We start from the raw sequence: 23,374 nt of genomic DNA, 5'->3' as shown, positions 1-23,374 counted from the left end.
AAGATCGTTTGAAACAAGACATCACCTTTAAAAGATTACTAAGATGGATATGTTGATTCATCCAACGAGATCCTATGATGCTGGAGGCTCCCTGTGCAAGATGCTGCAGAGCGCGGTACCCTGATGGCCCTTATGGTGCTCCAACATGGCCATGTAAACAAAGAAATCGTTACACAGTATACTGAGGGCCATAATGAAGGTATGAATAAAGCATGAAAAGACCAGAAAAATTTTCCAGATTTGCAAAATCTGTGAGGTAAACTGTATAACTATTTAGCCATTTTAATGATGAAAAACTATCCATATCCCAGGGAGGTTAGTAACGTCTTCAGCTGATTATTGGTGAGTGGTCGAAATGGATTTAATTCTCACGAATTTAATCTGGATTAGCCTAGTAGACCAGTGACCTTTCTGCATTTTCATGTTGCTTCCACAGGACAGTTTTCTTCTTCTTTTTTTTTTTTTTTTTTTTAAAGATTTTTTGGATGTGGACCATTTTTAAAGTCTTTCTTGAATTTGTTACAACATTGCTTCTGTTTTATATTTTGGTTTTTTGGCCGCGAGACATGTGGGATCTTACCTCCCTGACCAGGGATCAAACCTGCACACCCCTTGCATTGGAAGGTGAAGTCTCAACCACTGGACCACCAGAGAAGTCACCAGGACAGCATTTTTCTTAAATCTTGTAGAGAAGACTCCTCAAGGCTGGATTCCAGCTCATTCTGCCTGACCTAGGAAAGCATGTCTTTGGGAGAAGGTCTCTTAAATGGCCCTCTTGGGGCTTGTGATGGCTAAGTGGGGTGGACAGTCCTTCCTGAGACCCCTTCTGATAGGGCTTACATGAGAGACGGCCCTGGGCAGGAGTTCAGTGGATCCCTCAAAGCCAGCTTGGATGATAGTCATGAAGTTTCTTTCCTCCAGGTCTCTTGTTTGGCATAATATGTACCTCCATGGCTGTGGCTGCATCCCTCCTGGGGAGCGTTGTACAGGTAATGAAAGAGGAAAAAGACACATTTGATTTTGTAGCAACTTTTTACCCACCTTCTTTTCTAATACTTTTCCTATTCCTCCAAATCCCAAATGCTCATACTCTCCGATACCAGGTCCAAGTTACACATGCATGTAAAATTTCAACCAAAATTTCTTTCAAGAGGGGAAACTTTTAAAAACTAGTAATGAGACTCAGTGACAAGGTACACTGTAATAAAATTAGAAAACCTTTTGAAATCCAGATCTGAGAATGTATGATCCTGAGATAAAAGTAGGAATGATAATCTTAGCAGGAAAAACAATAATTACAATTGACATTTATAGAATGCTTATGTTCAAGCTACCATCCCAAATGTATTATCTCATCTAATCCTCGTCACTTCTCTATGAGGTAGTATGATTAATGTACTAATTTTATAGATGAAGGAAACTAAGAAATAGAGAGGTGAAGAATTGCCCCAAATTCACATAATGAAAGAGTGGTGGAGCTGGGAAATGGGCCCGCCCCTACCTGTTATCCAGGCTGACCTGTCTCTCATACGTCCAACTCCCAGTTCCATAAAATACCAGCACTAGAAAGAGCCTCAAGGATAATCTGTTTCAACATTCATTTTGTAGATGGTTACAGAAAAGAGTGAAAGTATCCTGCTCAACTTCTCACGTCTGGTTAGTGGCTAAACCAGGTTTACCAGCAAAGTGTCTGGAGCCACCCCTCTTCCCTTCCCAAATTGCCCAACTCACAAAGGACCATTAGATAAACCAATCTTCAGATTCTATTTCAACCCCCTCAGTCCCACTGGGTCATTGTATAATTTGAACATCTTGTATACTTTCTTGGCATGGATTAGGTTTTCAATAAATGCTGCTTAAATGAAGACATGAACAAGAGTGAGTGAATAGTCATCACTGACTTTTATAGAATGTGTTTTAGTTCCCAGAGCAGTGTATCTTGCTTGATCCTTCCAATGACTACTTACATAGGTTCCATTATTTCCTTTTTCAAGTTCAAGGAACTAAGTCTAAGGGAGTTGAGTGACATGATAATTCACTTTCTATATAAGAGAAGTGTGGGGCTGGAAACTTGATGTCCTCCCTGCTAAGTATGAACTTTTTAAAATGACAGATATTTGGTGATTTCTTTACAATTTTTGAAGCACTCTGATATCTACCCATCCACACAGCAGAACTGGTGGATTGATGAGGTTTGTCTTTAGTGACCTCTGCAGCATTTTTTTAGGTTTATTTTATCCCATTTCCAAGTTGCCTCTAATGCTTTGTACCCCTTTCTTTTCTCCCCTTTATCTAATTATTATTTACTCTTAAGAAAGTATCACCATGTTCAATTTAGTGAGGATTTGAATCTGATATCTACCCATCCACACAGCAGAACTGGTGGATTGATGAGGTTTGTCTTTAGTGACCTCTGCAGCATTTTTTTAGGTTTATTTTATCCCATTTCCAAGTTGCCTCTAATGCTTTGTACCCCTTTCTTTTCTCCCCTTTATCTAATTATTATTTACTCTTAAGAAAGTATCACCATGTTCAATTTAGTGAGGATTTGAATCACTAAATTGTTTCCTTCAGAATTATTTGCATATTAAGCTTGTTTGCCATTGAGGTATGAAGGTTCTGGAATAGATAAAGACTCCTGCAAGGCTGGTGTAACACATAAAACTTATAATGAAGAGGAAGTTGTGAGTGATGCTCTCGTTGACTTGTCCTTATTCAGATAAGTATGCTAGCCTCACTTTCTTCGTTGGTTAAAATGTGTTCACACAGTTTAGGGGACAATGAAAACACTGATGTGTTGTTTCCTAGGAGAGATATTTGTGTCTAAAATGGCCCCCTCATTTCTCCGAACACATCTGACTTGACAGGTGCAGAAAGACTATAATCCCCCTATTTAATTTTCCAAACAGCTTTGCTAGATCTAATGTAATAGAATAATGTATTCAGGGAATATGGGAGACTGAAACCAAACATCCCATAAGTATACAGCATAGAGCCAGATTTCATTTCATGTTCACAAAACCGACACACACTCATGGCGTGTGTTCGTTGGTGGTGCTGGGGGTGGGCAGATGTCAGCTCCTTAAACAAAGCCCTTTTCAGTGTTTTAGTTTAGGATTTTCAAAGTGTTTTCCAGAGACCCTCACCCTGGGAAATGCCCCAAGAGTGAAAATTTCCAAAGTCAAAGACTTTTGGGAAATGCTGCACAATGTGTTCCCCTTTCAGAAATCCACAGCACACAGTAGCATATCGAAGGCTCTGGGAAGACCTAGCAAGAAAGCTGTTTCCCTTTAAATATGTGACCACAGAACCAAATGCGGGGAGAAGAGATAGGAGGAGGGGCAGGTAACAGCAGCAAAGATCTGTTAACTAGTGATTTGCGGAGCTCCCTCCGAGAAAGGCCATTCTGTCCATTATGCTGCTATCCTACTGACCCTCAGCTAGTTCTACCAAGGCTTGTCATGACCTCCAGGAGTCTTCTTTTCTCAATTTAAGAAAGTGCTTTCTTTTTTTTTTTTCTTTTATTTGGGGAGAGTGGTCTTCCTTCCTTCCCTCCCTCTCTCCTTCCTTTTTTTTCTTTCCTTCCTTCCTTCCTTCTTCCCTCCTTCTTTTTAAGTATAAAAAAAGTACTTTCTAGCTCTCAAAACAGTCCAACCATCAAATGGCCCACTTCAGGAATCAGAGAGCTCACTAACAGGGTAGGTAAGAGGATAATAGTAAGATTATAATAGTAGATAATATTTGGGGGGCAATTATCGTGTGCTCCAGAGTGCCCAGGCACTATTCAGAGACTTCTTTTGGATTCCACTTTGAATAGTCTCATACACGCACACAAAAACAACCCAGGAAGCAGGTACTTTGATCTCCACTTGACATCTGAGAAAGCTAAGACACAGCAAGGCAACCTCAGTCTTAGAACACACTTTCTGAGCCATTGTCCTTTCCTTGCAGGAGGGGCTTAGGTGAGATTTGGCCACTGAGGTGGAGGTTGTCAGATGAGCTCTGTCTTCCTCCAATTAAACACACTTAATGACAACAAAAAAAGAAAGATAAGAAATTGAGGTTAGTTTTGTACATTAAAGAAATACATATTTTTCAAATCCAGAAAGTCTTTGATTTATTTCTCTTTCTAGCATGTGAAGACTTTTTTCCCCCTGGGGCATATTGGCTAAGGACTTTGTAAGAGATTGTTCATTTTCTCTCCCACAGGAGGAAATAAACATTTTTCCTAACTTATTGATTCTCCCATATAATAGCTAGTAAATTAACTTCCAAATTCAGCAACCACAGCAACTATGAATTAATACTATCAATCAGCAGAGAATATGTCAAGAATATTAAGTATTGACGTTAGCGAAAAGTATCTACTTTAATCTTATTTGCCTCCATCTTGTCAAAGATCAATCTGTATCATTGACTTCTCTAAAAATTATCCTGGAAAAACAATCATAACAGTACATTGTAGCTCATTTTTCTGGATAAATGAATTTATATTGCAGCTGGAGTGGACTTGAAGGCCCCTTGGTCCTATTTCTATTTTTTATAGAGAAAGAAGACTCTCTGAAGTAAAATGAATCTGAGTTAATAACTGAAGGTTCACCAAATTATGTGTTATGTGTGGCAGGGCCAAAATTTGAATCTCAATATTCTCTTAGTGATGGACTCTTTCAAGAACTTTTTCCCCTTAAACAGAAAAAGGAGACTATGATGGTGGTCTGTGCTCTTGACTTTATTTATTTTTTATTTTTTAGGTGGGACTGCTCTTAGGAGAGAAAATGTGGGTTTCAGAGCCAGACAACCCTGGCTTAAAACTCTTAAATCTCATCTCTGCCACTTTCTAACTGAAAGTATACTTTTAATATGTTTTCTCTCAGTCCAAATTTCTCATCTATAAAATCCAGTTAGTGCTACCAACTAAGCAGGGTAATTGTGGGGATGAAATGAGGTCATTTATTTAGAGTGCCAGGGTATTTCATCTTTATTATCTGACACATAAGACACATAGGGGTGCCTGACAAATAGGAAATATGTATAAAGTCTTTACAGCATCCTTATCACAGCCACTTTATCTAAGAGCCCTGCAGTTGTATTGATAGAACTAGACAGGGCTGCATTGCAGAGTAGCTTTGTGTGTGTGTGTGTGTGTGTGTGTGTGTGTGTGTGTGTGTGTGCACGCGCGCACGCACATATGTGTGTACATGCTCCCTTGCAGGCATGTCAGTGCCTGTGTACGTTCAAGACTTCTGCAAGGCCATGGCCCAAGGCTATAGGTTGATAGAAAACTAGCTTAACTAAAGCCCCTAACCAGTTCACCGGCTTCAATAACTTAGAGATTAAGAGATATGGAAATGCATTTGCCAAACTCTCTCTATATCCAAAGGAGACAGAGCCATAAAAATGGGTTATAGGATATGGAATGTCCAATGTCCTCCCCATCATGTCCCAACTTAATGCTTCAACATCCTTGAGGTATTCTGCTGGGATAGCAGGAGTGGGGTAACAGACAATTATTATTATTAAAATTATAAAATTATTCAAACTAAATTAGAACAGCTGGATCAACTACCTGAGATATTCAACATAAGTTATAGATGTATTTATTAGGTACATTATTTAAAAAGCTTTTGATAAGATAGAAAATATAAACAAATCAATAAGTTCCAGCTTGAGGGAAAACTTATTCTACCAAATCCAAATTGCCTGTGTGTGTTTACACACACGTGCACACCCTCACACACGTATGTTTGTAGGCGCTTTTGGTGTTTTACATACACAGTGCTTATTAATGAGCCCAGAATGGAGAAATGATTTCCAGGAAGCACATGATTCATGAGTGGCACAGTCAGGACTAAGACTGTATTCCATCTCCGGTCCAAGAAAGGGGGTGGTCCTAGGTGGGCCACAGATTCAGGGGAGTGTAGTGTTGATCTGATCTGCTTTGATCCACAGGCTGCCCTCAGCATCCACGGCATGTGTGGGGGACCGATGCTGGGCTTGTTCTCTCTGGGAATCCTGTTCCCTTTTGTGAACTGGAAGGTAAGTCTCCCACACCCCTCTTCACACTTCCCAGCTGAGACTGGGCCCCAGACATTTTCTCCCTCCTCTCAGTCCTCCTTGGAAACGCTATTTGTCTTTGCCAGAAAAAAATGGGGGCTTCTTTCTACAGCAGAACTAAATAGAACCTCAGCCTTCCAATCTCTGACTTCAGTGAAGCTGTATTAGGAGCAGAAAGTCGAGAAAGTAGTGGTCATGAAATACCATATGTCATGGCATCAAACCTGATTCTGTAGGGTTTAAATTGTCTTCTCTAAATTAAGAGCCCACAAAATGAAATTTAAAATAGATATTGAGGTCAGACATAGTTTAGTTAAAACATGATTTTGAAAACTTTAAAAATGTAAAATTTTTTTCTATATTTAGTTACCCAAAATTATAAGTAATTTAATTAATTAACTAATTTAAGAAAGGGAGGGGAGACCAGCCTGGTATATTCTGACAGCTGAATCTTCTTGGTGTTCTTGGCTGACAAGCTAGTGGTTTGCCTTTAAGTAAACATTGGTTGGATGACTGTGTAGTAAACATAAATCAAAAGGAACACTTATTTGGAAAAATAGTACTATAGTAATATTTTTAAATATTTAAAATATAATTTTTTCAATCTAGAAAAGTTGCCATTTATTGCCATTCATCCACTTACATGCAAATCTTTTTAGAAAGTTTTTAGACTCTAGGAAACCTGACTGTATGCATATTTTTATTTATTTACTTAGTTCTTTTTTTTTTTTTTATGCGGTACGCGGGCCTCTCACTGCTGTGGCATCTCACGTTGTGGAGCACAGGCTCCGGAAGCGCAGGCTCAGCGGCCATGGCTCACGGGCCCAGCTGCTCCGCGGCATGTGGGATCTTCCCGGACCGGGGCACGAACCCGTGTTCCCTGCATCGGCAGGCGGACTCTCAACCACTGCGCCACCAGGGAACCCCAGTTTTTCATATTTTTAAGTATACTATAGAAGTCTTGATAAAGCCTGAGCTACATGGTATACCTAATTAGGTCTCTGTGGCTACCTGACCCTTATTGACCTCTATTCTAGATAAATTTTGTGTAGATAGGTAAAGAGAGTGGATAGATGTGAAACATTTGGGAATTTGTGGTGCTTCCTTGCAGTCTTATTAGGAGACACTTTGTTTTAATCAACTTAGTTCTGAGATTGAGGTTGACAGGGATAGTTTAATTCTTGCGGAGATAATATGAGGAAAGGTAATTTCCTAGCTACAAAAAAACCCTAATAACTAGCAACATAACAACTTAGTTCATTCTAAACATTAATTTATCTATGTTAGCGAGTTACGGTCCTGCTATTTAATCCAGGAAACCACCTTGTTCTAGATAGAGGAAAGTAAATAATACCAATTGGGGTCACCTCTCCCCTTGTCGTTAGCCATGGTTGATCGTACTAATCGATCATGGCTCTCTTTCCACAGAATGTGGATGCAACCTCAGAATCCTTCTCAGCACGGCTCTCCAGGCAGCTACTATAAATCAGTGAGGGCTGACTCTCCTACTGAAGTCCATTTACCCTTTACTGGTAGGCCAGGGGCCAGCATACTATATCCCTCAAGCTAAATCTAGCTGATCTCCAGTTTTTGGGTGACCTGCAAACTAAAAATGGTTTAGACATTTTTAAATAGTTGTCAAAAATCAAAAGAAAAATAATACCTCATGACACATATATATTTTGTGACATTCACCTTTCAGTGACCACACGTAGTGTTACTGGAACACAGCCACTCTCCTATGTATATATACTGTCTATGGCTGTTTCTGTGCTGTGATGGCAGAATTGGGTAGTTGTGACGGACACTGAATGGCCCACAAAACCTAAAATACTCCTTAGTTGGCTGTTAAGAAGTTTGCAGACCACTGGTCTAGACAAAGGGCCCAGGTATTCGAATCATACACATTGCTTTAGTTTCCCCCAAACTAAAATGAGCAGAACATTCTGGTGCTGTAATTGAGGAGTCTTTTTTTCTGAATAAATAGAGAAACCAACAAGTTGTCTTCTGTCACAGAGAAGGCTCGGCTATCTGGCAGAGACCAGCAACATCCAGTGGTCATGATCCCTGCTCGATCGTTCTGCTTCCTTTACAGGAGAAATGACTCATTGACTTTTAACTTTTTATCAAGAAGTATGACCCTTAAATGACAGGACTAGTAAATATACTTGCTAGTAGTTAGACTCAAACTAAAAACTCAAAACTTGGGAGTCAGAGGACTTGAGCAGAATTACTTGGGAAGAGCTATGAGGGTAAAAGTTTCTATATAGTAGTAGCTTATAATGGCTGTCAGTGAAAAATGACCCCAGCAACTCTATTATCTGAGGTTTTCCTGAATTTCTGAAACTCTTCTACTGGAAACTGAGGTTCAGCAGTTGTTGAAGTGATGAGGAAGAAGCCAAAAAGGAGAAAAAAAATTCCTGCTAGAAATTTTACATGTAATGCCCACAGTAAAACCCTCCAATGTCTTCATTTAAGGAACCATGTATTCCTATGTGAAGCTACATTGTGGGGGGTTGAAGGCAGGCAGTGTAAGTGGGCTGTTTCTAGTACATGTGGCCAAGATCTGGGGTAGAAAACCAGAATCCCTGAGATACAAGACTCATCATCTCATTATTCTTTCAATGGCTTTGTCAAATCTCTCATTACTTTTTTTTTTTTTCTTCTTCATCAAGGGTGCCCTAGGAGGCCTTCTGACTGGGATCATCTTGTCATTTTGGGTGGCCATTGGGGCCTTAATTTACCCTGCACCAACCTCCAAGACATGGCCTTTGCCTTTATCAACTGACCAGTGTGTCCCATCAAATGTGACAGAATCAGTGCCTCCACTGCTGTCCAGCAGGTATGCTGACCTTCAGGATAGCATCAGGTCCCAGAGAGAGGGTCACCAGGTTAGAGAAAAGTGCATTCTTCTGTGCTAAGTCTGAGGAGACCATCTTGCTCCCCTATGAGGATCGCTCTGGGTGGTACCCATCACTGAAGAGTGTCTGGGGGCTCCAGCTTTCTGTAAATATCCATCCCTCTGCATCCTGATGCCCAAGAGTGAACTTGGCAAGAGGGCTAATTGGAGGTCTGAGTTCTCAGGTCCACTATGTTGTTTCTTCCTTACTGCCTGTGCTTATTCTATCCTCTTTTCTTGGAATGCTAAATCCTAGCCCTAACTGCCTTCTTTGATTGATTAAAACTAACCATTTTAAAAAAATGAGTTGAGGCATCATCTCACATATCAGCCTGGGTTTGACACTCTTTCTGAATATTCTCCAAATCCTTTGTTTCTCTTCCACCACGGCGTTTTAGCCTATTTTATGATTGTCAGCTCCTACATGTAGACTTTGTGGCTTACTCATCTTTAATCTCCAGTGTCTGTCACAATTTCTGGCACTAAATCTGGGCCTTGTAAATGTCTGAAGAATAAATAATGCAAAAGAAATGGAAGGCACGGTCCTCATTGCAATTGTGGTTCAGTAGCAAGACTTGTAATTTACAGATGGATTGGGTTGAGTGGAATATAAAGTACAACTAGTCTACAGTCGGTTTTTTTAAAAAAATAATCAAGTGACAAAAAGTTAAGCTTTGGGGGTTTTGAGAGATGCCAGTCCCTAAAATGAACCCTCGGCTGTCCTGTAAGTCACTGTGAATCCTGACTTCACACACACGGAACTGATGATGTGCCATTGTTCTCTGCAGACCTGCCATTGCTGAGACCTGGTATGCGCTCTCCTACCTATACTACAGTGCAGTAGGCTGCCTGGGATGCATGGCTGCTGGAGTAATCATCAGCTTTGCGACAGGTCGGTTACATGCCTTCCTCTTCTGGGGACCAAGAAAGACGTGGGCTGGTCTCACCCACTTCTGGACTAGGCAGCTGTCTTATGGGTCTGAATTTGGGTCCACCACAAAAAGTCCGTTTTCCCAAAGAGATATTATCTACTTTCTCCAAACTGACATGTAAAAGCATCCCCCTGATTATTGTACACATGATTACTAATATGTATAGTGTATTCTTAACTATTCCCCATATAGTATTAAAAAAAGATCTTTAGACACATGGCCCTCAGGGGCCTGAGTAGGAAGAATCCTTTGCAATATATCAGTAAGAAGATTAAATATTAAGAGTGGTTCTTTTCCCCTTCATCTCAGTTTTTTCCTTATAAATGCCTTACTATCTCATGGGTTCGCCTTTACTAACCTACTAGATAAGCAGAGGAGAGTCTTACTGTTGCTTTTGCATATGGTGTCCTTCGGAGGCCAGTCCTCTAGGCCCAGGAGTTCTGCAGTGAGCAGCTTCACTCTACGCCATTTCTGGTACCAGTGTTGACTTCCCCCCTGTACCTTGAGCCATAGTCCCTCTGATGGTTCAGTGTCCTTTTTATGCCAAAGCTCATGAAGGATTGGTGGGGGAGGATGGCATGGAATAGGCCCACTGTAATCTACTCTGCCTCTTTGGAGTATGCAGTTTAGCTGAATCAAATATTAAGATATTCTAGTTTTCCACTACCATTATATAGTCACAGGCTATATGGGAAGTCAAGATTCCTACTTAACACAAAATCTGAATGGCAATATTCCTGGTGACTTAGAAACACTGTGTGCAAGCTCCAATGCCTTATTGCTCTGGGCAAGAGATCACCAGCTCTTCATTTAAATTTAAGCCAATCTTGGCTATGATAAGGAATAGAACATAAATTTTGTAACCCCAGCCATTCATGAACTCCCCAAATATTTTTCTCTATGGAAAATGGGCTCAAATGAAAGCTGGTCTATTTATGGTGCTTAGATTTTTTCCTCAGTGCCCTAACAACCATGGAGGCTTCCTTGATCCTAGTAGGATACACCTAGACTTATCAGTTGAGTGGTCAGTCACCTTTAGAAGACAGCTAGAGTTTTAGCTGCCTGGTTCCAAAGCAGGTATTGTGGGCATCATAAATTCTAGGTATTTTCCAGATGCTTGTTGGAATTGACATGTTCTTGTGTTGATGCAGCAGCCATTATGTTGTATTTAGATGGCAACTTCTTTGCCATCTTGAGCACAAACAACTGTCCTTGTATCAACCCTTGTGTTTTATTTTTCTACAAATATCCAAAATCTTAGGGAAATGTCCTTAACACCAAAAGGAAGCACTTTATCAGAGGGTAGTTATGGCACTCGACCAAATCTTTGAAAATAGTTTTGATCCTTGCCTCCTGGTACCTATCTTCCAAATGAGGCCCTAGTGCTATCTGAACACCTTCAGGTCTGGTCACAAAGGGGCTTTCATAAACCTTCTATAACACCCAGTGAATCTTTAAAAACGTCTTAAAATGTTAACTGTTTGCAGGACAGGGTCAGTGGGGAAGCCAGAGGCCTTTTGTGGGCCTGCTCATCGTTTGTCGTATATTGTCTTGTTCTTGCTATTTGTCTTGCTTGGTCTTAATAGGTGATCATTTCAATTCTGCTTCTTCTAGATGATCTAGCACTTTGAATATATGCTATTTATGTTACTCATAAAATAGAATTATGTCTATTTTGATTAGTACCTCCAGATGGTTTATATCATTAATGATTCTCTGCATCAGCTATTAAAAGGTGATCTTGGCCCAAGATATACCTTAAAGTTTTTGTTATTACTGGTAAAATTCTACTGGGCAGTTAAGAGTTGTTTTCCTTTATCTCGTTAACCTCGTGAAATGAAAATACCATTTCCTAAGTCAAGAACAAATATCTTCATCAGTTTATTAGGTGGCCAGAACCTCCCACTCTTGAGGGCACTGTGTGGGTTTATTCTAGTCTGGTTTCCACTGCAAAGCAGTTTGTACTCGTGTGAATCTTCCCAATTTGTTTCTTCATGTATCATGTAGCTACAGGTCTCAGATATAAAACCTTTAATTATCAATTCATTAAGTTTATCTCTTAGGTCGGGGGTCAGTAAACTAAGAACACATTTGGTCCATTACTTCTTTTTATAAATAAAGTTTTATAGAAACACAGTCATGCCCATTCATATACCATTGTCTCTGGCTGATTTCACTCTACAAAGGTAGAGTTGAGTAATTGCAACAAAGACCCTCTGGCCATATGTTTACCGTACACATATATATGATTCCTGACAATTTAGAATGTAATCTATAACATTTCTGTGACAAGATCAAAGATCCAACACAGAGGTTAGTAAACTTTTTACGTTAAAGGCTAGACAGTAAATATTTTAGGCTCTGCTGGCCGGAGACTCTGGTTCCACAACAGGGTTGAAGGAATAGGACATTGAACAGGTATGTTTTAATGATAAGGAAGGAGATGTCAGGGAAGTCCAGAGTAGCTGGAGGAAACATGAAGGTATTCCTTGTTCAGGATGCTGGCATGAAAGGAAGAAAAAACAGTAAAAATAATCTTCCTAATTTCACTAATACTGATTCTGATGACCTCTAATAGATCTGATTTGGTGGAAAACTGAGAGCTTTCCTAAAGGAAGAAATTATATAATTCCTGTAATCTCCTCTGCTGGCCTACAAAGGGTACTAGGAGGGTTTTCCACAATAAATATTTAAAAATAAATATGTTGTTTCTATTTGTTTAAGGCCATGAGTTTGCCTGACCTGACAGTTTGTGGATGTTTAAAAGCAAACTCTCACTTTTTTGAGCAGTTACCAATTTCTGTATTTTAACCAATCAGGCCTCTTTTCACCCTTCTCCTAAGAAGTGACCTGCTTCTCAAGTGGACAATGCTTAAATCATCAAAGAAACTCCTGGAAGCGTGCAACAACTTACCCATTTTTCCTTTTGTTAATAGGTCACCAAAAGGGCAAGGATATTCAACCGCTGCTAATTAGACCAGTTTGCAATTTATTTTGCTTTTGGTCCAAGAAATACAAAACACTGTGCTGGTGTGGTGTTCAGCATGACAGTGGAACAGAGCAGGTGAGCTGATGTTTGAGCTTCTGAATAATGTGAATTGGCTCAGAAGGATTCCCTTTCTGCCCATTTAAACCATCTACAAGGCTGGGTGCAAGGAGGGAAGGCAGTGGATATGAGAACCTGAAAGAATCTGGGTTTCCACTTCAGTTACCTCAGCTAACTAGTTTTTAAGCACGTAAATTATGTTGATAGGTAAATGTGCCTTTGGGCTGAATTGTCGTTGCAACTGATCAAGTTCCAAAATTCCCTTTAATCCCTGTGAGGGTAAATTCTAGGAAAATTTTTAAAAATTAATAATAGAAAAGGAAGAAAAGAGGGGGCACATCTAGTATAATGGTGAAAAGCATGGGCTTTAGAGTCAGCCCTGGGTTTAATCCTGGTTCCATGTCTAACTTTCCTTGGGTGAGTTATTTAACCTCTTGGAACTTCAGCTTGTATCTGTGAACTGGGGGGAAACCATGCACCGTGATCTACACATGAACATCTCCAGTGTGCCATGAGGTGTAAATACAAAGTAAGATTTATTGGTGGAACTTCTTCGGTAGAGAAGTGACAGGATCTACATAACCTCCCAGCTCTCCCCTTGTCCCGCTGAGAATTGTGTTTAGGCCACACAGGGCTAGGGACATTGTTCCAGTGCTATTAAGGTCTAGAGACACTGTCTGAGTACGATTAAGGTCATATCAGCCCAAGACCACCAGGAACAGCCTGTGGTCAGACCAAATTGGACTTATTGACTTGATACATACAGCAAGGGGACAGGGCTACCCCAGGGGAACCAGGGAGTGCCACTCTCAACAAGAGGGTAAAGGTTCGGGCTCCCACTGAAAGATTCTGAGAAGGGTCTAAGTAAGAGAAGTGGGAATGAAGATAAAGCCACCTGGGGCAGCACTGCTCAAAGAGCAGCAATCACTCAATGAGTTACTATGGCAACCGGTAATTCCAAGACCTTGGAAGAAGCACTGTTTCCTGTTGGGGTTGCAACGGGTCTTATCTGTGTCTGTCCTCTCAGCCTGATTACAGGCAGGCATTTTTTTTTTTCTTTTTTAGTGAGGGCTTATTATTGTTCTTTCAGGCCCAGATATTTTACTCTTTCAGTACTTTAGGAGAGAGACTCTTCGCCCTTATCACAACTCCTAAGATGTCATTTGTTTTCCTTCCTCAAAACACCATAATAACATGTATGTGAAGTAAAGCTGAGTTTCATAGTTTTGCCACGAGGAGAGCATCACCTTGACAAGGGCTCAGAATGGGAAAGCAATCTATTTGCTGAGATGACAGCCAGCAAAGCAGTGTATTGTTTGGATAAATGGATTTTGAGGAAGTTCGAGAAGGAAAGAATCATGTTATTTACTGCTTTATAGACTTTTCTTCCCAGGCCTGAGTTTCCTGGAATAAATGAGAAATCCTGTTGATGCCGGTGGCTTCTGTTCTCAAGGCTGAGTCGAGAGCGGGAGGGGGCACTTAGTATGTCACTACCGGGCTCCTTTGCCAAAGGCTAACACTGAGCAGCCTCCTGGGAAGTTTGCATACAGGGACCCCTGTTGTAACCAGAGGCCTTGCTGTTCACAGGAGGGGGGGGGGGCCCTTCTGAGACACAGGTTTGTCTCTCCTCAGGAGGTAATACTACTACCTCACGGGACTGTTGCACTAGATATATAAACTTCTTCACACCACACACTGATGTATTGTGAACGCTCACTAAATTGTTCTTTCTGTTTTTATGATCATTAGAAGTAGTACCTACATGGATTGAGGCATCAAAATGATCATTTAGGAAGTGCCTTGGGTCAGTTATTTGTACTTATTTTCATATCTATCATTTCATATTTATCTATCATTTATTTATTTCATGTTTATCATTTAGTTATTTTCATATTTATCTATCATTTTTTTCCAAAGGGAGAGGCCTAAGCAAGATTCCCTCAGTTTGATTTGGAATACATTAAGACGATCCCACTGATATGTGTCTTTCCATTTTCCTCAGGAAAACCTTGAGAATGGCAGTACCTGGAAACAAGGGGCTGACTCTGTCTTACGAAACGGCCTCAGGCGAGAAAGCGTGGTCCATGTTCCAGGCTATGATCCCAAGGACAAAAACTATGACAACATGGCTTTTGAGAAGATTACCCATTTCTAAGGCAACACACACACGCACACACACACACACACACACACACACACACACGACACACACACAGCCCACATACTTCTTGCCCATTGGTCAGTAGACTTCTGTACTTGCTCCTGCTAGAAGACAGGGATGTCTAATATGTATTTACACTTCAAGACCACAAATAACATGACTGTTCCCAAGAATATTCTGCAGGTTATTCTTTGGAAGACCCCACTTTCAGGTGAGAAAAAACAGCCAAGCGTTAAGTGCCCGGCAACTTCCTTTTTGAATAAACTAGGGCTTGATTTCATCGTAGTGCAAGAATCAGTCTCCTTGCTTTGTGTTATAATAAACTTCAGGGATTTTGTTTGTTGGGTTTTTCTGTAGTTTTTTTAAACCATCAAATATGTTGGAGTTTGCAGGAGGGGAGATGCATATTAAATGCTTCTCTGCCACTGCTGATAAGACAAGGGAATGGCATCCACCCCAGAACCCCCCTTCACATATATGTGAACTCATGTCACATCCCTGCATCCTGCAGGTGCAGTTAGAACACTTAACTGCTTTTTTTGTTTTGTTTTGTTTTGTTTGCGGTACGCGGGCCTCTCACTGTTGTGGCCTCTCCCGTTGCGAGCACAGGCTCCGGATGCGCAGGCTCAGCGGCCATGGCTCACGGGCCCAACCGCTCCGCGGCATGTGGGATCTTCCCAGACCGGGGTATGAACCCGTGTCTCCTGCATCGGCAGGCGGACTCTCAACCGCTGCGCCACCAGGGAATCCCGGAGCACTTAACTGCTTTTGATCCCTCCCCGCAACCCACCCACACACCTTTAAGTCCTCTTCCAGTCATTCTTGCGATTACAGCTGTCCTGACAAAGCCTTGAAATTAATTTTGCTCAGCAAAGGAGAGGCTGGTATATTTGGTAAGTAGGAGTAATTATAACTAAATACTCTGCTCCCTTTGTGTTTTCAGCATAGTATTTCTTCTTCCCTTCTATCACCTTACAATGAAAAATTCAGTCTGTGCTCAGTAAGAAGTCTGGAGTCTTTCTCCAGGGCTGGGTAAAGAGGAAAGGCACATCCTATAGGAAGCTGTTAGGACAATATTGTGTAAAAGAACCTTGCAGATAGCTTACCAGCCCACAGGGGATTTCAGTAGCCCTAGGGTCTTCTTTGGTGCCAAAGGCTTTGTCCACAGGATTTCTACTCTTTTTGTTCAGCTCACACCTGAAAGCTCAATGCATTCCATCAGGCTAAGGTGACAGAAGTAAAGATCTTAGTAGTTGAACTCTAGAAAATAATTGCTAAAGTTCTGGAGTAAGAGGGGACCACAGATCAAGGACTGAATTAATAAATGGAGAGGCAGTGAAAGCTTTTTGAAAGAAGCAAAGAAATAAAATCCTTAAAGGGTAAAAAAGAACCAGTGCCATATGGGCTAGATCAGAGGAAAGATAGTAGGAAACAAACCAATGTCTCAGTGTCAGGTATATTAGGGCAGGTGACAGATATTTATTTTGGTGGCCAGGTAAGATCAAGAGGCCTAGAAAGAATATGTGTCAGCAAAGTAAGAAGAAATTGTCCAAATAGGCAGGGATAAGGAGTCCCAAAGGCTGGGTGGGTTAAATGTTACCCAGAAGGAGAAAACTTTAAAAGAAGCACGAGATAGGGGAAAAATTTTTATGAAACTGGTGTTTATTAATAGGGAGAGAAGGTAGAAAGAGGGGAAAAACAATCAATAGAGGAATTTAAAAAATAGCTGGAGTTTATAAGCCACAGTCCATTGCTTGCCTTCTCTTCTCCAGTCTCAAAGAGGAGAGGAAATAATAGGAGAGGAAGAGAAAATTGGGCTGTGGTTTACAAGAGAAAAAAGAAAAATACATTCTGAAAAAGGAGGAAAGAAGTGAAAAGGGAGTACACTGGGGGAAATACCTGAAAATGAGAAGGAAAAGAATTTCTAAAAACGTTTTTGAGGCCCAGCAAGTTAATGAAGGTATTGATCTAAGTATTTGCAAATTGAGAAGTGTAATTACTTTCCAAATGATTTAGGAGTTAGGATATTTTTATCAATTAGAACTTCAGAAATACATTAGATGAGTGTTGAAATCTGGGCCAAACCTCACTGTCTTGGTCAATATGATAGAGAAGGAAAAAAAAAAACAAAACCCTGAGGATAAGAATTAGATTTACAGTAGCTATATATATATATATATATATATATATATATATATATATATACACTATATATATGTATATATAGTAGCAATATATATGAAATTTATATATATATATATATATAGTAGCCATATATATATGAAATTTGGAATACAACTTTCACTTGGAATTCCACAAAACCAAAATGTACCATATAGTTTTTGATTTTACTCACAAATTCTCTCACAAATTTTATTCACAAATTATCCTACAGATATTTCACTAGCTCAGTACTTTCCCAGAAAGTTTTTTGGATACTTTTTCTTTTTCAGTCACTAATTTTTTCACCCGGAGTGTTATCAAAGCATAAAATGACTTGCACATGGAAAAGAGTATTATATTATTATAAAAATATCATGTGATGGAACCTATGGCATTCTGAGGTCACATTTCAGAGCTTTTAGAGGTCAGTATAGGTATCCTGCTTGATTCTTCCTGATTGAACAGATGCAAAATCTAACATTTTAGCTAGAGAGCAGATGGGGATCCACAGGGGAACCATCTTCCAGAGTACGTAGAAAGTACATTTGCTGTGTAGTGAAGCAGACGGGAACTACAAGGGCAGAGTCAACAGATTTGCCCAGTCAGTCATAGCACACCTCTCCTCCCTCACTCCTCCCTAGGGATGTCAGCTCAGAGTTGTGTCAAGGCCGCAGGTGCAGTACAAAGTCTGTCCAGGGCTAAGTTCAAAGCCATAAAAATGGGTTAAATTTGTGGTTGGTTTTGTCACAGAGTGAAGAGGGATATTTTCAATAAGAGGGGCAATGAATGATGAGCTCCTAGGGTGGCCTAAAATGTGCCAAACTTGATGCCAGTCTCTATCTTTTAAACATACTCACAGATATGGGTAAAAATGGAGCAGAATGACCTCAATGCCTCTTTCACTCATTCGGAATGAATTGGTTTTGATGACTGACATTCTCTTTGTCACCATTTGGAGCAAGGAGTACAGCTTATTGACTGAGGTGAGGGATTGGAGTCAAACGGCTTCAGGTTCAAATGTAAGCTCTAACAAAAATTATCTTGGTAATCTTGGGCAAGGCTTTTTGAACTTTAGTTTATTCACAAATTAAAAGGAGCAAAAATTGTCCCTACTTAATAGGATTGTTGTGAGGATTTACAGAGGTAATCGTCTAAAGTAGTTAGCACAGTGACTGACCCGCATGGAACACTCAACTCTTGTTAGTCTGCAGTATATGAAGAAAATGGTATCCATTCCAGTATTCATTTTAAGTTAAATTGGTTCGCTGTTTCCCTTTAAGATTTTCAAGATACTGGTTTAGTATATGCATTACTGAATTAGTTTGAAATTAGAAATAACAAGATAAACATAATGCATTATATAAATTAAAAATCGTGTCACATATTTTCAAACAGTAGCTCTTTTAATGCTGAGTTTAAATAAAATATGATTTTCCAGAGAGTAACTTTTCTAAAGATCTTAAATTCTCGAAAAAGAAAAAAAAAACTACTGTTAATAAAGATAGACAAGTTTTATTACTGAAAAGTGCAATATTCATATCTATGATTTAAGTACTACATTTATAAATGTAAACCTTGATAAGTAAACAGCATCTCAACCCAAGTTTGCCACTCAATGCACAGGTAATGGCAACTGTGATTCTCTAAACAACAACGGAAGGGGGAGGACTTTTCCCTTTGTTTAATTCAAATAAATTTTCTTTAATATAAATTTCATTGTTTTGTGATTTTATATGGTTATACCATTTCTTTCTAAAGATAAAAACAAATAAACCACAGACCAGGGGGCTTTGTGAACAGTATTTCAAAGAGAGTATTATTGAAATATTTTTATGGTATTACAATCTTAATTAAACATTATTGCAAAGATCAGATCAGAAAATAGAAAACACAGAGGAGTCTCCCTTTAATTGTTCTTTTAGAAATAAATTATTTTAAAATACTAGACAGTTTAGCTCTCCTTCTGTACAATTGTCTATTTAGAAATCTCATGGCTCAATCTCAATATTGTAAGGTAAATAAGTTTTCTGTAGAGTTAACCTCTTTTATTCAGCATTAATAACCTTGAAGTATTGATATAATCTATTTTCAAACAAATAAAATTTAACTGATATTACCAATGATGTATATTAAAATGATACAAAAAATTAAATTAAGCAAGCGTAACTAGTAATTGATTGTAAATCACCTAATGGGTTATTTTTATTGTAATTCTTGGAAAGAGTTAATGCCATTATTTCCTCCTCCATTCCATTCTCCTGACCAAACCAATCTAGATTTGTAAACACCTATGTGAATAACAAACACTCATAAGCCCAACTTTCTTTTACTGCACTTTTGGTATTTGAAATATCAAGCTATCTTCACAAGACAGATGTAAGGTTATAAATGTTTGGCTACTTAATCACAAAATGGCCCTTACTTGGGATATCAGTATATCAGTGGCTCTCTCACTATACTCTCATGACAAATTAGAAAAATAATCCTACTCTATAATGGGAAATATTAGTTGATAATGATATTTCTGAACATCAACAGGAAATTTAAGATGATATTTTTGTATTTCCAAAATTGTATGCAGCTTTCTCATAGAGCCCTGGAGTACCACTAAATTTAATACTATATTTATATAACTAGTTAATTTTAGAAAAATGCCTATAGAATAAGTATAGATATATAATTATTTTAATTATTTCTTTTAAAAATAAGTGTAGACTGAAGTGCATTCAAGTGATTAATGTGAATATTCTCTACAGGGTTAGGAGTGGGGTGCAAAATAGTTATTTTCCCTAAAGTCAGGCAGGTCCACCAAGTGACCAAGTCAGGCAGGTAGACCTAAAGGCAGGTCTACCAAGTGACCAAGTAAACATATGTCAAAATAAGGTTGACATATTGTTATATAACATGACATCTTGTTATATAACATGACATCTTTTTCAGTGTTTTCGATAATAACATTTGGGCTACCCAGGGCTTCACACACACACACACACACACACACACACACACACACACAAGTAAACATTAAGAAGATTTTATGACAATACAATAGGTTACTATATATCAAGAAAAGCAATATACAATGGTGATATCATTTATGGACTTGACCTATTTGTCCTCAGGAATTTCCAGAAACAACAATTCATCCGGTTTTTAAAAATGTTATAGCAAGTGTGTACACAGGTATTCATAACACACAGTTCCTAATTATAGAGTCTGCTTTGACACATTTGAAAAGCTAAGAATAATTTCATGTAGTGTATTGATTTCATGCCCCCTAATGTAACTGCCATGTAAGAAAATTAATGATCAATCCCGAAATTGCTTATTTGTAACAGTGTAATACAGTCAGGCAGAATTTGTAGAGAACTGAGCAATCAGACCATGTTATTGACTGATTCAGAATCTACATTATAAAGGTTTATGAATCTTTATTGTTCAGTTCTTTCAATAATGTTGACGAAGACACCATCTAAAAAATTGATTCAGTTGATTTCAACAAAGCAAAGAGCTTCCTTAAATTGGCTTTAAAATTTCTTACGAGAGTTTGGAAAGACTGTTTTTAATGATTAACAATCGGCATTGTTAAGATTCATATTTTTAAGATTTTCAGAGGAAATATTGAGAGTAAAAGGAAAAAACTCAATATTTATATAATCGTCTGGCTAAATATATGGTTGCAACATAATTTCTCATATTGAGAATGAAAACACTTGGAGAAATCCAGTCTGTCTCTTCTGGCCTTCCCCAAATTCCCTCTTCAATTACTCTAGTCTTCAAGGACTCTAATAGTTCTTTCCTACTTGAAAATTACAATATAGAGGCCAATAACCACCCATCCTAGGAAGATAAAATTTTGCACTTATTTTAAGTGCATTTTCATCTTCAACACTGAAAACTGAGACGTTTATTCTCTGGCTAGAGTTGTCACTGAAATCTAAGCTTACTAGATTTAGCTTCTAAAATAGACAAGAAAAAGAAAAACAAGACAAAAACCTTTCATTTATTCTTCACGTTAAAAGATTAACTAAATTGCAATTGTTTCTCAGTCAGAAAGAAGGCAGGGTGTGCTGACTGCAGATACCGAATAAGAATCCGCAAAATAGACATTTTTACTTTGGTAGGAAAGTCTCTGTGTGCCCCAACATACCAACCCCAAAACATTGCTTCCACAATTACCTTTGCCATCAGAATTTTCTGGCCACTCAATCCCCCTCTTTTCACTTAGAGAACAGCATCAAAAATTTACAATGGGGGGCTTCCCTGGTGGCGCAGTGGTTGAGAGTCCGCCTGCTGATGCAGGGGACGTGGGTTTGTGCCCCGGTCCGGGAAGATCCCACATGCCGCGGAGCGGCTAGGCCCGTGAGCCATGGCCACTGAGCCTGTGCGTCCGGAGCCTGTGCTCTGCAACGGGAGAGGCCACAACAGTGAGAGGCCCGCGTACCGCAAAAAAAAAAAAAATTTACAATGGGTCAAAATCAGTGGGAAAATCTGCTCACACTGCTTGTTAGAAAAGATACTAAATTTGGTCTAAAGTGTTCACCCGGTAGCATTGAGTGGCACTGACAAAATAATTATAAAGGTTTTGAGGCAGCTTAAATACCACAGGGGGGCTAGCCATCCACATGACAATTATTCTTGTGGGGAATATCTAAATGGATCTCATTCCGTTTTATTTTTCAACTAATAAATATAGGAAATGTTTGCTTTCTGAAAAACAGAGCAAAGATACTGCTTTTCCCACAGAAAGAGTAAGAACTGAGATAGAAATAAATATTCTGAAGAAGTCAATGCCAGCATATGCCTGAAAATCTCATCCCCTTCCTTCTTAGGGAAAGAGGGAAAGCAGAATCGACCTAGCTGACTGTCTAGTGTACAAGGCTCCCACTTTGGGATAGTTGTACATGGAACAGTAATTTTTTTCTAGGGAAAATGTGTTGGAGCACACATTGGTAGTCATAAAGTTGTAAGGTAGGATGTATAGGCTTCTTCTCCCTGATGGTAGATTTTGATGGTCCAAGAAATTGGATCTGGTCTCAAACAATGAGTCTCCTCTCCCAATCTGTCTGCTTTATTTTACTTTCTTGAAAAAGATGCCTTAATGTGAATGTGGCTAGGATGCAGTGGCTCTAATATTTGCGTTCTCCAGAAAGAAAACCATCAAATGTGGTCGTGGGTGTGGTTTCTGAGATGAACCCAGATAGCAAGTACTCTTGAAGGTAACTTAACACCACTACAAGTATGTAAATCCTAGCTAGCAAGAACCTAAGCTGATCAATGATTCAAGCTAAAGCCCAATCAATTTTCCCTTTGGACTATGTTTTGTTGGCACATTTCATTTTGAACAGGAATGTCTGTAGGGAAATGCTCACCTTTCCATCAGAAGTTGAGTTTTCTAGGCCATTCCTAAAATGTTTTCTTTTCACCTACTGAGGATAACAGGAAGGACATAAGATGTTAACTGATTCCCTGGACAAAATGTACAACTATTCCCAGAGTTTGGTATAATACTGTGATTTGGGGGAAAATGGAGTGAAAATATCTGATGACTCTAACAGGACTGAGTTGGGCATATCTCACAGAGAATAAGTGTTCACCGGTTCTTACATAATAAAAAGAATTCCTAGTCATGTGTATGGACGCATACACACACACACACACACACACACACACACACACACACACACACACATACACACAAACACACCCTGGGTCTACGTCTCCCTGTCCCCAGTTGACAGACTAATCAATTCAGCCTTATCAGTTAAGCAACTCTACACAACCTGGATTTTTAATTTTGACCATCAAGTTGAGAAAAAAATGGGCAATTTGGTAGCCTCATATTGATAGTTGGCCCAATATGTCCTCTTTCCTTGGCATGAATTATATCTGCTAAAATTCCTGTTCCAGGGAGATTTTGATGGTGATTGATAGAGCCAGCAAAAGTGTGAAAAAAGAAAATGCTGTGTGACAGAAGAACTGATCAAGCTTCCTCCTCCAACTTTGCTAACACAAAGCATTATTAGGATCAATGTGATACTCCACCTGCACTTTCGTGTGCAAATGCCTTGATGATGACAATGAGCTTATCGGAAGACACAGAGTCAAAACTTTTCAAG

General features: G+C 39.3%; 1 protein-coding gene across 1 annotated transcript in view; it reads left to right on the top strand.

Annotated features, from left to right (window-relative positions):
- SLC5A12 (solute carrier family 5 member 12) overlaps positions 1-15,356 on the top strand; it is a 45,667-nt gene extending 30,311 nt beyond the window's left edge. Inside the window, exons 10-15 of the mRNA XM_060017354.1 lie at positions 922-989; positions 5,950-6,036; positions 8,730-8,896; positions 9,742-9,845; positions 12,822-12,949; positions 14,934-15,356. Coding sequence (XP_059873337.1) covers positions 922-989; positions 5,950-6,036; positions 8,730-8,896; positions 9,742-9,845; positions 12,822-12,949; positions 14,934-15,086 — 707 coding nt within the window. The 3' untranslated portion in view covers positions 15,087-15,356. The remainder of the gene's footprint in view (positions 1-921; positions 990-5,949; positions 6,037-8,729; positions 8,897-9,741; positions 9,846-12,821; positions 12,950-14,933) is intronic.
- The last annotated feature ends 8,018 nt before the right edge of the window (positions 15,357-23,374 follow it).

Source organism: Delphinus delphis, chromosome 8 (genome assembly GCF_949987515.2).
Source record: "Delphinus delphis chromosome 8, mDelDel1.2, whole genome shotgun sequence".
NCBI lineage: Eukaryota > Metazoa > Chordata > Mammalia > Artiodactyla > Delphinidae > Delphinus > Delphinus delphis.
The sequence above is the reverse complement of the archived record's forward strand: the minus strand, read 5'-3'. Positions and strand labels throughout refer to the sequence as shown.